The 14,057-nt window shown below is 48.6% G+C and overlaps 1 protein-coding gene across 1 annotated transcript in view; it reads right to left on the bottom strand.

Moving 5' to 3' along the window:
* Nucleotides 1-14,057, bottom strand: part of LOC117364262 (phospholipase B1, membrane-associated-like) — a 296,571-nt gene that overhangs the window by 39,383 nt on the left and 243,131 nt on the right. Inside the window, exon 15 of the mRNA XM_033953278.1 lies at nucleotides 5,760-5,855. Coding sequence (XP_033809169.1) covers nucleotides 5,760-5,855 — 96 coding nt within the window. The remainder of the gene's footprint in view (nucleotides 1-5,759; nucleotides 5,856-14,057) is intronic.

The raw sequence follows: 14,057 nt of genomic DNA, 5'->3' as shown, positions 1-14,057 counted from the left end.
GAACTGGCAAGACTCAAGGTGAACAAAGCCATGGGACCAGACAATTTGCACCCAAGAGTGCTCAGAGAATTGAGCGATGTCCTGGCGAAACCGTTGGCTGAGCTATTCAATCTCTCCCTAAGTAAGGGGAAAGTTCCCCTGGACTGGAAATTAGCTAATGTCGTTCCTCTGCATAAAAAGGGTTGCATGGCAGAGGCTGCGAATTATAGACCGGTGAGTCTCACATCAATAGTGTGCAAACTCATGGAAACACTAATTAAAAGCAAATTGGACACGATCTTGAATGAAGGGAATCTTCGGGATACCAGTCAGCATGGATTCACCAAGGGTAGGTCCTGCCAATCCAATCTCATCAGCTTCTTTGACTGGGTAACAAGAAAGTTGGACTTGGGGGAGTCTTTGGACGTCGTGTACCTGGACTTCAGTAAAGCTTTTGACAGTGTCCAACACCGCAGGCTGCTAAGCAAGATGGAATCGATGGGGTTAGGAGAGACACTAACTGCATGGGTCAATGATTGGCTGAGTGGCAGACTTCAGAGGGTGGTGGTTAATGGTACCCTCTCTAAAACATCGGAGGTGACCAGTGGAGTGCCAGCAGGGCTCGGTCCTGGGTCCACTCCTTTTCAACATATTCATAGGGGATCTGACTCAAGGGCTTCAAGGTAAAATAACACTATTCGCCGATGACGCCAAACTATGTAATATAGTAAGTGAATGCAGTTTACAGAATTATATGGCGCAGGACCTGCTTACATTGGAAAGTTGGTCCTCAACCTGGCAGCTAGGCTTCAATGCTAAGAAATGTAAGGTCATGCACCTCGGAAGCGGAAATCCATGCAGGACGTACTTCTTGAACGGAGAAACTTTAACTAGGACTTCAGCAGAACGAGATTTAGGAGTAATCATCAGTGCAGACATGAAAACTGCCAATCAAGTGGAGAAGGCTTCATCTAAGGCAAGGCAGATATTGGGTTGTATCAATAGAAGTTTCGTCAGCCGAAAGCCTGAAGTCATAATGCCGTTGTACAGGGCCATGGTGAGACCTCATCTGGAGTACTGTGTGCAATTCTGGAGGCCACATTACAGTAAAGATGTGCGCAGAATTGAATCGGTTCAACGGACGGCCACCAGGATGATCTCGGGGCTCAAGGGTCTCTTGTACGAAGAGAGACTGAACAAATTGCAGCTCTATACTCTTGAGGAACGTAGGGAGAGGGGAGACATGATCGAAACATTTAAGTACCTCACGGGACGTGTCGAAGTGGAAGATGATATTTTCTTTCTCAAGGGACCCTCGGCCACAAGAGGGCACCCGCTCAAACTCAGGGGCGGAAAATTTCATGGCGACACCAGAAAGTATTTCTTCACAGAGAGAGTGGTTGATCATTGGAACAAGCTTCCAGTGCAGGTGATCGAGGCAGACAGCGTGCCAGACTTTAAGAATAAATGGGATACCCATGTGGGATCCCTACGAGGGTCAAGATAAGGAAATTGGGTCATTAGGGCATAGACAGGGGATGGGTAAGCAGAGTGGGCAGACTTGATGGGCTGTAGCCCTTTTCTGCCGTCATCTTCTATGTTTCTAATCTCTGTTTTTATCTAATTGCCCTGCCTTTGTCTGGCCTCCATAGTATATGCCTTTTCATTGCCATATATTTAACATCGCTGTAAATGTAACACTGCTATAATATTTAACATCGCTGTAAATGTACAGTCTCTTCGTTAGTATATGCCTTTTCACTGCCATATATGTAACATCGCTGTAAATGTAACAACGCTGTAATATGTAACATCACTGTAAATGTACAGTCTCTTCTATTGTTAACCGCATTGAACTTCCATGGTATTGCGGTATACAAGAATAAAGTTATTATTATTATTATTATTCCTCCTGCCTTTTCACATCTGCCCTCGGTACCGGTAGGATCTCTGAGAATGCTATCTTCTGGGTTCTCATCCTCAGCTTCCTTCCCAGAATCTTGAACTATTCTACGAGTGTGCTTCTTCTGTAGTCTCTCCTGCTGATATCATTCGTCCTAATGTGGATCATTACTGCGGTTTCTTCCGTCTCCGCTCCTTCCAGGATCTTCCCAATTTTGTCCACGATGTCCTTGGATCTCACTCCTGGGAGGCAGGTCACCAGTCGGTCCTCTCTTCCTCCTGCTATGTGGCTGTCCACATGCCTCAGGATCGAGTCTCCCACTAGGATCGCTGACTTTCCCTTCTTCAGTTTTCGCTTCGGTCTCAGGTCAATGTCCTTGGTGTGCTTCTCTCTCTCTTCTGGGCATCGACTAGCCAATTCCTCCCCCTCTTGTGGTATTCCTCTGTGGTTGTCTTCTTTGAGGTCATCTGCTTCTTGCTCCCCCTTCCATGTTGGTGTAACTTCATCCTTCATCTGGAGTTCGTTCTCTACCATCCTCCTCCTGTATGCTTCCTCAATGAATTCCTCGAGTTCCCTGACTTCCTTCTCGATGTGTCTTCAAATGCCTTGATAGGGTCCTCCCTGGTGTAAAGTCCTTCTAGCTCCAGTATCTTGTCCTCAAGTCGCTTGACTTCTTTCTTCAAGCTTTTCAGCTCCTGACACGGACCGCATACATATGACTGTCTCCCCGAGGGGAGGTAGTCATACATATGACAGTCTGTGCAGGTTACCAGATATCTGTGAAAACCCAGACATGCCCTCTTTTTAGAGGGCTGTCTGGGTGCCTGGATGGATTTTCAAAACCCAGCAGGTTGTTCAGGTTTTGGAAGGCCCCGAGTATGGGACCACTTCCGGAGGGCCTCCGAGCATGCGCACATGTGTGCGACGTCATTACATCACATTGGCACATGCTCAGAGGTCCTCCAGATGCGGCCTGGACTCAGGGAAGAAAAGACAAGCTTTGCATGAGGGCAGGGCTGGGGGCAGAATAGGGCGGGGCCATGTGCCCTCTTTTTTACATTAACAAATCTGGTAGCCCTATCTCTATGCAGCTGCAATACCATAATTGTATTCTGGAGTAGGCAGTGCCTCCCTGCTATTCCGCTGCAACAAAAACCACTTTCTCTTCATCTCAATAACATCACCTGTTTGCCTCTTGCACTACTGCACAATCTTTATTTCAACTCCGATGGAGTAAAATTTCTGAATTAAGCAAGAAGTAAACAAACTACATTAAAATTTAATGTAATTCTTGTGATTCCTTATTTTGACAATTTACTTGAGTTATCACACACTCTTAGCATACCTATTAACATGCATACTAGTCTAGGATTGCCAGATTTCCTCAAAAAACGAGAGCATCTGGCCCCACCCCATTCCATCCCCCAGCCCTGCCCTGTTCCATCTTCAGCTCTGCCCCATTCCACCCCAGCCCCCACACATAAGAATATAAGAATAGCCTTATTGGGTCAGACCAATGGTCCATCAAGCCCAGTAGCCCGTTCACTCGGTAGCCAATCAAGGTCACTAGTACTTGGCAAAAATCCAAATAGTAGCAACGTTCCAGAACCCCAAAGAGTATCAAGATTCCATGCAGAATCTCAAAGAATAGCAAGATTCTAGAATCCCAAAGAGTAACAAAAGATTCCGGAACCCCAAGAAGTAGCAACATTTCCATGCTACTGATCCAGGGCAACCAGTGGTTTCCCCCATGTCTTTCTCAATAACAGGAGCTTATCCAAACCTTTCTTAAAACCAGCTACGCTATCGGCTCTTACCACAACCTCTGGCAACACGTTCCAGAGCTTAACTATTCTCTGAGTGAAAAAAATATTTCCCTGTAACTTCATCGAGGTCCTCTAGTCTTTGTAACTTTTGAGGGAGTGAAAAATCGATTCACTTGTACCCATTCTACTCCACTTAGGATTTTGTAGACTTCAATCTCAGGGCCTGTCTAGGTATTGGAAGTCCCCAAACTCAGGGCCTTATCTGGAGGGCCTCTGTGCATGCGCGGATGTTGATGCATCAGCAATGACATCAACAATGACATCAGCACATGTGCACTTGCATATGATGTCATTGCATCGATGTCCGCACATGCACAAAGGCCCTCCAGACACGGCCCAGAGCTCAGGGACTTCCAAAATCCGGCCAGTCCTCTAAAAAGAGGACATGTCTGAATTTTCCCGAACGTCTGGTAACCCTATTCCAGTCTGCCTAACAAGATGTGGGGCAAGCCACTGCTTGCCCTGGATCAGTAGCATGGAATTTTGCTACTGTTTGTGTTTTGGCCAGGTACTAGCGACCTGGATTGGCCACCATGAGAACGGGCTACTGGGCTTGATGGACCATGGGTCTGACCCAGTAAGACTATTCTTATGTTCTTATAAACTCATAACATGCGGTGTGATACTACATATGCATACTTGATTTGGCCTTGTCATTTCCAAGGCACAGACTGTACTGGCTTCGCTTTTCAATTACTAGAGTTGCCACCTAATTCTAAGCTTGTTTGGTTCCATGCCTTCCATGCAGGATTCCTTTATGTTTATATGATGCATTTTTGAATTCTGTAACCATTTTCATCACCATTTCCTCCCGCAGGAGGGCATTCTAGGCATCTCCCACCCTCTCTGTGAAAAAGCATTTCCTGATTTTATTTCTGTGTCGCCCCCCCCCCCTGCAATATAAATTAATGTCTTCCCTCTTCTGGAAAAGGTTTGTTTGTATATTAATACCTCTCAAATATTTCAAAGTCTGTGTCATATCACTCCTGTGTCTCCTTTCCTCCAGAGTGTACTGTACATCTTCAGGTCATCAAGTCTCTCCTCGTATGTCTGGTGGCACAAACCCCCATACCTAGGGTTACCAGTTCCACCCATCCACGCCCAGTTCCACCCCAGCTCCGCCCCTGCTGCCTGTTCGTCAGGCAAGAAGGCATTAACGAATGCGTGGCTGCGACACAATGAAATCATGCTCATGTATTACATCCGCACATGTGCAGATGCCCCCTCCCGACGCGATTTCTTTTCAAACCCTGGACAAAGTGCCAGGTTTTTAAAGGTCGTCTAGACCCCCGGACATGTCCTCAAAAGGAAGACATGTCCGGGGAAATCTGGACGACTGGTAACCTTACCCATATCATTTCTATTGCTTTTCTCTGAACCACTTCAAGTCTTTTTATGTGGTTCTACTGTGCTAAAGTCCTTAATTCACCCCATGATGTAGAAATATCAGCACGGGGAGATCCAAATCCAAAAACTGAGCATACTGCCAAGCTAAAGCATAGTAAGGCTTCTTACATCAGCATAAGAGGGGGAACCTGCCATGCATGTGGTCCTCAAAGAAATCGTCCAGTGCTGGTGATGGTACACTAAACCCAAGTGCTGTCATAATCCCTGGAAATAATTTCAAATGTAAAAACCCAAATTCTTCAAGGATAAAGTAATTCACAACGGGGGTGAGACCAGGGATGTTACACCTCCTAAACCCTGAGTGGGTATAAAGAGCGACAGCTGAAGCTTTGGTCTTGTTAGCATTCAGTTGTGTAAACTGAGGACTCCCCCCATCACGTTGAATTTCATTCACTTTAATATTGTAGTGTGTGAACCATTGTCCTTGGCTGCAGCTATCTTCACTTTATCCTTGAAGAATTTCTGAATTTCTTCTATAATCCCTGGAAGAACATCTCCAAGAGCCAATGGGGGATGCTCCATTTCTGTCAGGTGAGGCAAAGACCTCGGTGTCACTGCACATTGTCTTCCTTGCTCCATTCTGTTCTAGGTTTAACATGTGATGAGCTCCTTCTGCATGTTACATGAACCGATTACCTACTTACCATGTTATTCCACAGTCCCAATGCTAACTGTTCCTGGCCCTTTATGCCAAAGTGGAAGCAGTCCACAGAAAAATATGAATAATCGATGCTACCATCCTGCAAAGGAAGAAATATGTAGAAGTTTATTGTTACATGTCTAAGGAAGTGCCAGATAGCCAGAAAGCAATGTTACTTACCGTAACAGTTGTTATCCAGGGACAGCAGGCAGCTATTCTCACTAGTGGGTGATGTCATCCGACTAGAGCCCCGATACGGACATCTTGCAAGCATGTCTTGCTTGAAGAAACTCAGAAGTTTCGAGATGCCCGCATCGCGCATGCGCCAGTGCCTTCCCGCCCGATGCTCCGGGCGTGTCTCCTCAGTTCAGGTAGCTAGCAGAGAAGCCAACCCAGGGGAGGTGGGTGGGACGTGAGAATAGCTGGCTGCTGTCCCTTAGATAACAACTGTTACGGTAAGTAACATTGCTTTATCCCAGGACAAGCAGGCAGGTATTCTCACTAGTGGGTGACCTCCAAGCTAACCTCAATGGGATGGAGGGAGAGTTGGCAACTTAGGAGAACAAATTTTGTAACACAGTTTGGCCAAACTGTCCATCCCGTCTGGAGAAAGTATCCAGACAATAATGAGAGGTGAATGTATGAACCGAGGACCAAGTGGCAGCCTTACAAATCTCCTCAATCGGTGTCGATCTGAGGAAGGCTACAGAGGCTGCCATTGCTCTGACCCTATGAGCCGTGACCTTACAGGGAAGAGGTAATCCAGCCTGGGCATAGCAGAAAGAGATACAAGCCGCCATCCAATTGGAGATGGTGCGCTTCGATAAAGGTCGTCCCAACTTGTTTGGATCAAAGGAGACGAAAAGTTGAGGAGCAGTTCTGTGTGGTTTGGTGCGATCCAAGTAGAAAGCCAATGCACGCTTACAGTCTAGAGTGTGTAGAGCTGATTCTCCAGGGTGAGAATGAGGCTTTGGAAAAAACACTGGAAGCACAATGGATTGGTTGAGATGAAATTCAGAGACCACTTTAGGCAGGAATTTCGGATGAGTGCAGAGAACCACCTTGTCATGATGGAAAACTGTGAAAGGTGGGTCCGCCACCAAGGCCTGAAGCTCACTGACCCTGCGAGCAGATGTGAGGGCCACCAGAAAAACCACTTTCCAAGTGAGAAACTTTCGGGGAGCCTTGCTCAGAGGCTCAAAAGGAGGTTTCATAAGCTGAGAAAGGACAACATTTAGATCCCAAACCACTGGAGGCGGTTTGAGAGGAGGATTGACATGAAAAAGTCCTTTCATAAATCTGGAAACCACAGGATGACAAGAGAGAGGTTTCCCTTGTAGAGGCTGATGGAAAGCCGCAATAGCACTCAGGTGAACTCGTATAGATGTCGACTTGAGACCAGACTGAGACAGATGTAAAAGATAGTCCAAAACAGAGGATAGGGAGGCTCGCTGAGGCTCCTTAGAATTGGAAATACACCATGAAGAAAATCTAGACCATTTTTGGGAGTAGCATTGACGAGTAGCAGGCTTCCTGGAAGCCTCCAAGACATCCCTCACCGCCTGGGAAAACTGGTGCGGAGTTACGTTGAGAGGAACCAAGCTGTCAGGTGGAGAGACTGCAGGTTGGGATGAAGCAGTGAACCTTGATGTTGAGTAAGCAGTGAAGGAAACACTGGGAGAAGGACCGGCAACCTGCTGCTGAGTTGAAGTAGAAGGGAGAACCAAGGTTGTCTGGGCCACCGAGGAGCAATCAGAATCATGGTGGCATGATCCGATCTCAACTTGACCAGAGTCTTTTGAATGAGAGGAAATGGGGGGAACGCATACAGGAAGCGATTCCCCTAATCCAGTAGAAAGGCATCTGCCTCGAGACGATGAGGAGTGTAGATCCTGGAGCAAAAAAGAGGCAGTTTGAAGTTGTGGGGAGCCGCAAAGAGATCTATCCGAGGCGTTCCCCACTGAGCAAAGATCTGATGAAGGGGCATGGAATGGAGGGTCCATTCGTGAGGCTGTAGAAGCCGACTCAGCTTGTCCGCCAAGACATTGTCCTTCCCCTGAATGTAGACAGCTTTGAGGAAGGTGTTGTGGCGAACCGCCCAATCCCAGACTCTGAGAGCTTCCTGGCAGAGGGAGGCCGAGCCCGTGCCCCCTTGCTTGTTGACATAATACATGGCGACCTAGTTGTCGGTGCGAATGAGGACCACCATGTCGTGCAGTAGATGTTGAAAAGCTTGAAGAGCATTGAAGATGGCTCTGAGCTCCAGAAGATTGATTTGATGAAGTTGGTCCGCACAGGTCCAGAATCCCTGAGTGCGAAGCCCATCCAGATACGCTCCCCAGGCATAGGTCGAGGAATCGGTTGTGAGAACCTTCTGGTGGGGAGGAGTGTGAAACAGCAAACCTCTGGATAGATTCGAAGAGGTCATCCACCAGAGCAGAGACTGCCGAAGAGCAGGAGTGACTGATGTGTCGAGTCAACGGATCCGACACCTGAGTCCACTGAGATGCCAGGGTCCACTGAGGGATTCTGAGGTGGAGTCTGGCAAATGGCGTCACATGAACTGTAGAGGCCATGTGGCCCAGGAGGACCATCATGTGTTTCGCCGAGATGGTCTGGCGAGAAGACACAGACTGGCAGAGATGAAGAAGAGCATCCATGCGCTGAGAAGGAAGGAATGCTCTGAGACGAATGGTATCCAGGACAGCCCCGATGAAAGGCAGAGACTGGGTCGGCTGTAGATGAGACTTGGGAAAGTTGATCTCGAATCCCAAACTCTGCAGGAACAGAATCGTGGACAGGGTCGCTGAGAGGACCCCCGAGGCCGAGGGAGCCTTGATCAGCCAGTCGTCGAGGTAGGGGAATACCTGAAGACCCTGGTTCCTGAGTGCTGCGGCCACCACCACCAGACATTTCGTGAAGACTCTGGGAGACGAAGACAGGCCGAATGGAAGCACTCGGTACTGCAGATGGAGATGTCCCACCCGAAATCTGAGGAACTTGCGAGAGGCCGGATGAATGGGGATATGAGTGTAGGCCTCCTTGAGATCCAGAGAGCATAACCAGTCGTTCTGCTCGAGGAGGGGGTAGAGAGAAGCAAGCGTCAGCTATGCGAAACCTCTCTTTGACAAGGAATTTGTTGAGGACCCTGAGGTCCAAAATGGGTCGCAGATCGCCCGTCTTCTTCGGAACAAGGAAGTACCGAGAGTAAAACCCCTGGTTCAGTTGGTCCATAGGAACCGGCTCCACGGCGCGAAGCTGGAGCAAAGCCTGAGCTTCCTGAAGAAGAAGGGCGGTCTGATTCAAGTTGGAAGGATACTCTCTTGGAGGGTAGTCCGGAGGGACCCGATGGAAATGAAGAGAGTATCCCTCCCTGATGATAGTAAGGACCCAGAGGTCGGTTGTTATGGTCTCCCAGCGATGATAAAAATGATGGAGACGCCCTCCTATGGGAAAAACAGGGGGAGGCAGAACAAAGTTGGTTATGCCCTCGACGAGACAGTCATAAAGGCTGAGTGGTCTTAGGGACAGCAGGCGACTGAGACTTAGGCTGACCCTTCTGGGGAGGCTGACGCTTCGCCGCTTGCCTCGCAGGAGGAGTTTGCCTCGGCTGATAACGCCTCTGATAAATCAACGGTGGACGAGAAGGTCGAGACTGCTGAGGCTTAGGCTTCGGCCAAAGGATAGATTGGAAGGACTTTTCGTGGTCAGACAATTTCTTCGTGACAGTCTCGATGGATTCGTCAAAAAGATCCGCCCCAGCACATGGGACGTTCGCCAGGCAGTCCTGAAGATTCGGGTCCATATCAATGGTCCGCAACCAGGCCAACCGGCGCATCGCCACCGAGCAAGCCGCCGCTCGGGCTGAGAGCTTGAACGCATCATAGGCAGATTGCATCAACTGAAGCCGGAGTTGGGACAACGAAGCAACCACTTCCTCAAACTCAAACCTAGCTTGGGACTCGATGTATGGAGTGAACTTTCGAAGCACAGGCAGAAAAAATTCCAAGTAGGTTGCAAAGTAGAAGTTATAATTCAGGACTCTAGACGCCATCATCGAATTCTGATAAATGCGTCGCCCAAACTTATCCATGGTTCTGCCCTCGCGACCCGGAGGCACGGAAGCATAGACCTGGCCAGGATGAGACCGCTTGAGCGAAGATTCGACCAGGAGGGACTGATGAGAAAGCTGAGGACCCTCGAAGCCTTTATGATGTACCGTGCGGTACCGCGAATCCAATTTGCCAGGGACCGCAGGGATAGAGTAAGGAGACTCGAAGCAGCGCATGAAGGTCTGGTCGAGGAGCTTGTGCAGGGGAAGCCGCAAGGACTCCGCCAGAGGCCGAGGCAAGTGCATGGTATCGACATACCCCTTGGAATATCGAGACCCCGCATCTAGAGTAATGTCCAAGTCATCCGCCATCTGCCTGAGAAACGATGAAAAGGACAGTTGGTCTGCTGTTGCCGGTCCGCGAGACGGACTAGAAGAAGACGAAGCTTCAGGCTCTAAAGAGGCCTGCGAGCAACAGGACGAGTAGAAAATCTCGTGGTCCTCGAACTCCGGGCCCGGAGGGGGAGACCCCATCGAAGCAGCATACCCCAACCGAGGCAACTTCTTCTGAGGCGAGACGGTTGAGTGTCGAGAGGAATGCTTCGAAGAATGCCTGGACCGATGCCCCTCTCGATGCCTGGAAGGGGATCGAGTCCTTCTGTGAGAGACTGGGTCAGACGCTTCCAAGGAGCAGATCGGACTCGATGCCGTCGATCGCAAAGGTGGAAGAGTCGGTGCTTCTCTGGACGTCGCCCAGGCTTGATAGGGAGTTTGGAAGAACTCGTCCTGCTTCCTGCTATGCCCCGGACTGGATGGCCCCGAAGGTGGATGCCACACTGAATCATGGAGCGGAGTAATCGGTTCCAAGGGAGGCAGGTCACTAAACGAGGGTTTCCTCGAGGGAATGGGCTCCAAGGGAGGCATATCACTAAGAGAAGCCCTCCTCGAGGGAATCGGTTCCAAAGGAGGCAAAGCACTATCGGAGGACCTCCTCGAGGACCCGGACACCGCTCGCCGCTCCTCCTCGCCGAGCAAAGAGGTCGTGCGGCGAGGAGGAGGAGGAGGGGGCAGTCCGCCCCTCGAAGCCGAAGCAGGGAGGTCACCCTGGATGGTGGCAATCAGTCGAGGCCCCATGGTTTGCATGAGTTCAACTAACTGAGCCTCCAGAATGGACCACAGCGAAGCCGATATGGAGGGATCCGCACCAAAAGGGGGCCCTTCTGCACGGTCTCAGCGCTCCTTCGGTGCAGTGTGCTTCTGCTTGCCAGCTTTCGGAACCTTGAGCACCACCGGTGGAACTGTAGGGGTCGATACCTGCTCCGAGGAGACGGAGGAAGGCACCGGCGCCGAAGCCTGGGCCGAAACCGGGGTGAATGATGCCGGCTTCAGGAGGCCCGGAGCAGCTGGGGAGGCAGCGGGCTTCGCTGAAGGAGTCGAAGCCCCCGTCGATGTCGATGTCGAAGCTGCAGGATCTGACGAAGCTTCCATCTTGAACATGGACTCCCAGAGCAGACAGCGGCGCTTAAACGCTCTCGCCGTCAGAGTGGAGCAAGGCTGGCACGATTTCGGAAAGTGATCCGGTCCCAAACACTGTAAGCAGCGTCGATGAGGGTCCATGAGCGAAATCGCGCGCTGGCACTTGTTACACTTTTTGAAACCAGTAATCGGCCGGGACATAGGCCGGAAAAGCTCCGCCGCAAGGTCGAAGGCGCAGGGCCTCAGCCACGCGGCCGACCCGGAGTCGGAAGGAAAAATTTTTTTTTTTTTTTTTTTTGAAAAAAGAAATCAAAGAAAGAAATAAACGCACAGGAGAGCACAAAAGAACTCAACCCGCGGCAAAAAGAAGGCAAAAAAAGATATTCAATGGGCGCAAATTGAAGATAGACTTCTCAGCTCCGCGGAAGAAAAAGAACTGAGGAGACACGCCCGGAACATCGGGCGGGAAGGCACTGGCGCATGCGCGGTGCGGGCATCTCGAAACTTCTGAGTTTCTTCAAGCAAGACATGCTTGCAAGATGTCCGTATCGGGGCTCTGTCGGATGACATCACCCACTAGTGAGAATACCTGCCTGCTTGTCCTGGGATAAAGCTCAGTTACATCACTCTACAAGAAGTTATAGAGACTTGGGAAAATGTTTTTACAACTCAACTGAAGAGGGGGAAGGTTTACTTCAATCAGAATGTGAAGGTCCTGGGCATTCGGTGGATGTGAGGGTTGCTTAGTCACTTGCATGCCTGGTGCGAAGGTAGCTCACCTCACATCACCTAGATAAGATTTTAGACAGTGCTCGGGAGAAGTTTGCTGTCTTAGTACATGTGGGTACAAATGACATGTGGGAAGAAGTTCTGGAAGCCTCTTATGTAGAAAGCTGATATCCACAACCCCAAAGGTAGCATTTTTAGGAGGTGCTTCCCATTACATACGCAGGACCCAAGAGATAGGCAGAGAGTCTGAAGACTCAATGAATAAATGAGGCAATAGTACAGGAAGGAGGATTTATTAGAAACTAGGTAACATTCTGAGGAAGGGGGGCGCCTGTTCTGGAAAGATGGGCTCCACCTTAACCAGGGTGGAACCAAACTGCTGGCATCAACATTTACAAAGGAAATAGCGCCAGAAGATGTATGAGGAGAGACTGGAAGCCCTGAATATGTATACCCTAGAGGAAAGGAGGGACAGGAGAGATATGATTTAGATGTTCAAATACTTGAAGGGTATTAACCTAGAACAAAATCTTTTCCAGAGAAAGGAAAATGGTAAAACCAGAGGACATAATTTGAGGTTGAGGGGTGGTAGATTCAAAGGCAATATTAGGAAATTCTACTTTATGGAGAGGGTGGTGGATGCCTGGAATGCGCTCCCGAGAGAGGTGGTGGAGAGTAAAACTGTGATGGAGTTCAAAGAAGCGTGGGATGAACACAGAGGATCTAGAATCAGAAAATAATAGTAAATATTGAACTAAGGCCAGTACTGGGCAGACTTGCACGGTCTGTGTCTGTGTATGGCCATTTGTTAGGGGATGGGCTGGGGAGGGCTTCAGTGGCTGGGATGGTGTAGATGGGCTGGAGTAGGTTTTAACAGAGATTTTGGCAGTTGGAACCCAATCACAGTACCGGGTAGAGCTTTGGATTCTTGCCCAGAAATAGTTAAGAAAAAAATTAAAAAATTTAAATTGAATCAAGTTGGGCAGACTGGATGGACCATTCGGGTCTTTATCTGCTGTCATCTACTATGTTACTATGTAGAGCAGCTTTTAAACTAGAAACTGGGGAAAGGCTGACAGTCACTCAAAAGCAAATAGTTTGGAACAAGATATCTTTAAAAGATTTCACCACATTAGGGAAGATAGAGCATCCCTATAGAGGTTGCAGTAGAGATCACAGTAGACCAGGTGTTCTTAAATACAGAGCAGACTGATTTTAAAAACTGCAAATTATCCATGTCAATTGCTCAGCAAGTTTTGAATAGGAATGACAAATGGCATTTGAAATGTCTGTACACATATGTCAGGAGCCTAAGAAACAAGAGTGGGGAGTGTGTGGTGCAGTGGTTAGAGCTACAGCCTCAGCAGCCTGAGGTTGTGGGTTCAAATCCTACACTGCTCCTTGTGACCCTGGGCAAGTCACTTAATCCCCTCCTTACCCCAGGTACATTATAAAGAGTGTGAGCCCACTGGGAAAGACAGGGAAAAATGCTTGAGTACCTGAATGTAAACCACTTAGACTATAAGTGGTATATAATATTAAAAATAAATAAATAAGATAGGAGAGTTAGGATATATTGCACTAAATGAAAAGACAGATATAATATGCATTTCTGAGACCTGGTAAAAGGAAGATAACCAATGAGACACTCTGATACCAGGGTACAAATTATATCATAGTGACAGGGTGGTTCAAACTGGTGGATTGGTAGCATTATACATTAACCCTTGACTCAAATAGAATAAAAATTCTGCAGGATAGAAATTCCATGCGTAAAGGGGAAAAGGATAGTGATAGGAGTGTACTACTGACCACCTGGCCAAGATGAACAGACAGATGCAGAAATGTTATGAGAAAGTAGGGAGGCTAGCAAACTGGGTAACACAATAATAAAGGGTAAACCTAGTAGATGACAGCAGATAAAGACCAGAATGATCCCAAAAGCAGCATTAGAATGAGCTGCCACATCACTCGGTATGAAGAGAGGATCAAGTACCTGCCCTGCAAACGACAGTCGGCATGGTTAAAATGTCAGGTAAAAGAAGC

This window comes from Geotrypetes seraphini, chromosome 7 (assembly GCF_902459505.1).
Source record: "Geotrypetes seraphini chromosome 7, aGeoSer1.1, whole genome shotgun sequence".
NCBI lineage: Eukaryota > Metazoa > Chordata > Amphibia > Gymnophiona > Dermophiidae > Geotrypetes > Geotrypetes seraphini.
The sequence above is the reverse complement of the archived record's forward strand: the minus strand, read 5'-3'. Positions and strand labels throughout refer to the sequence as shown.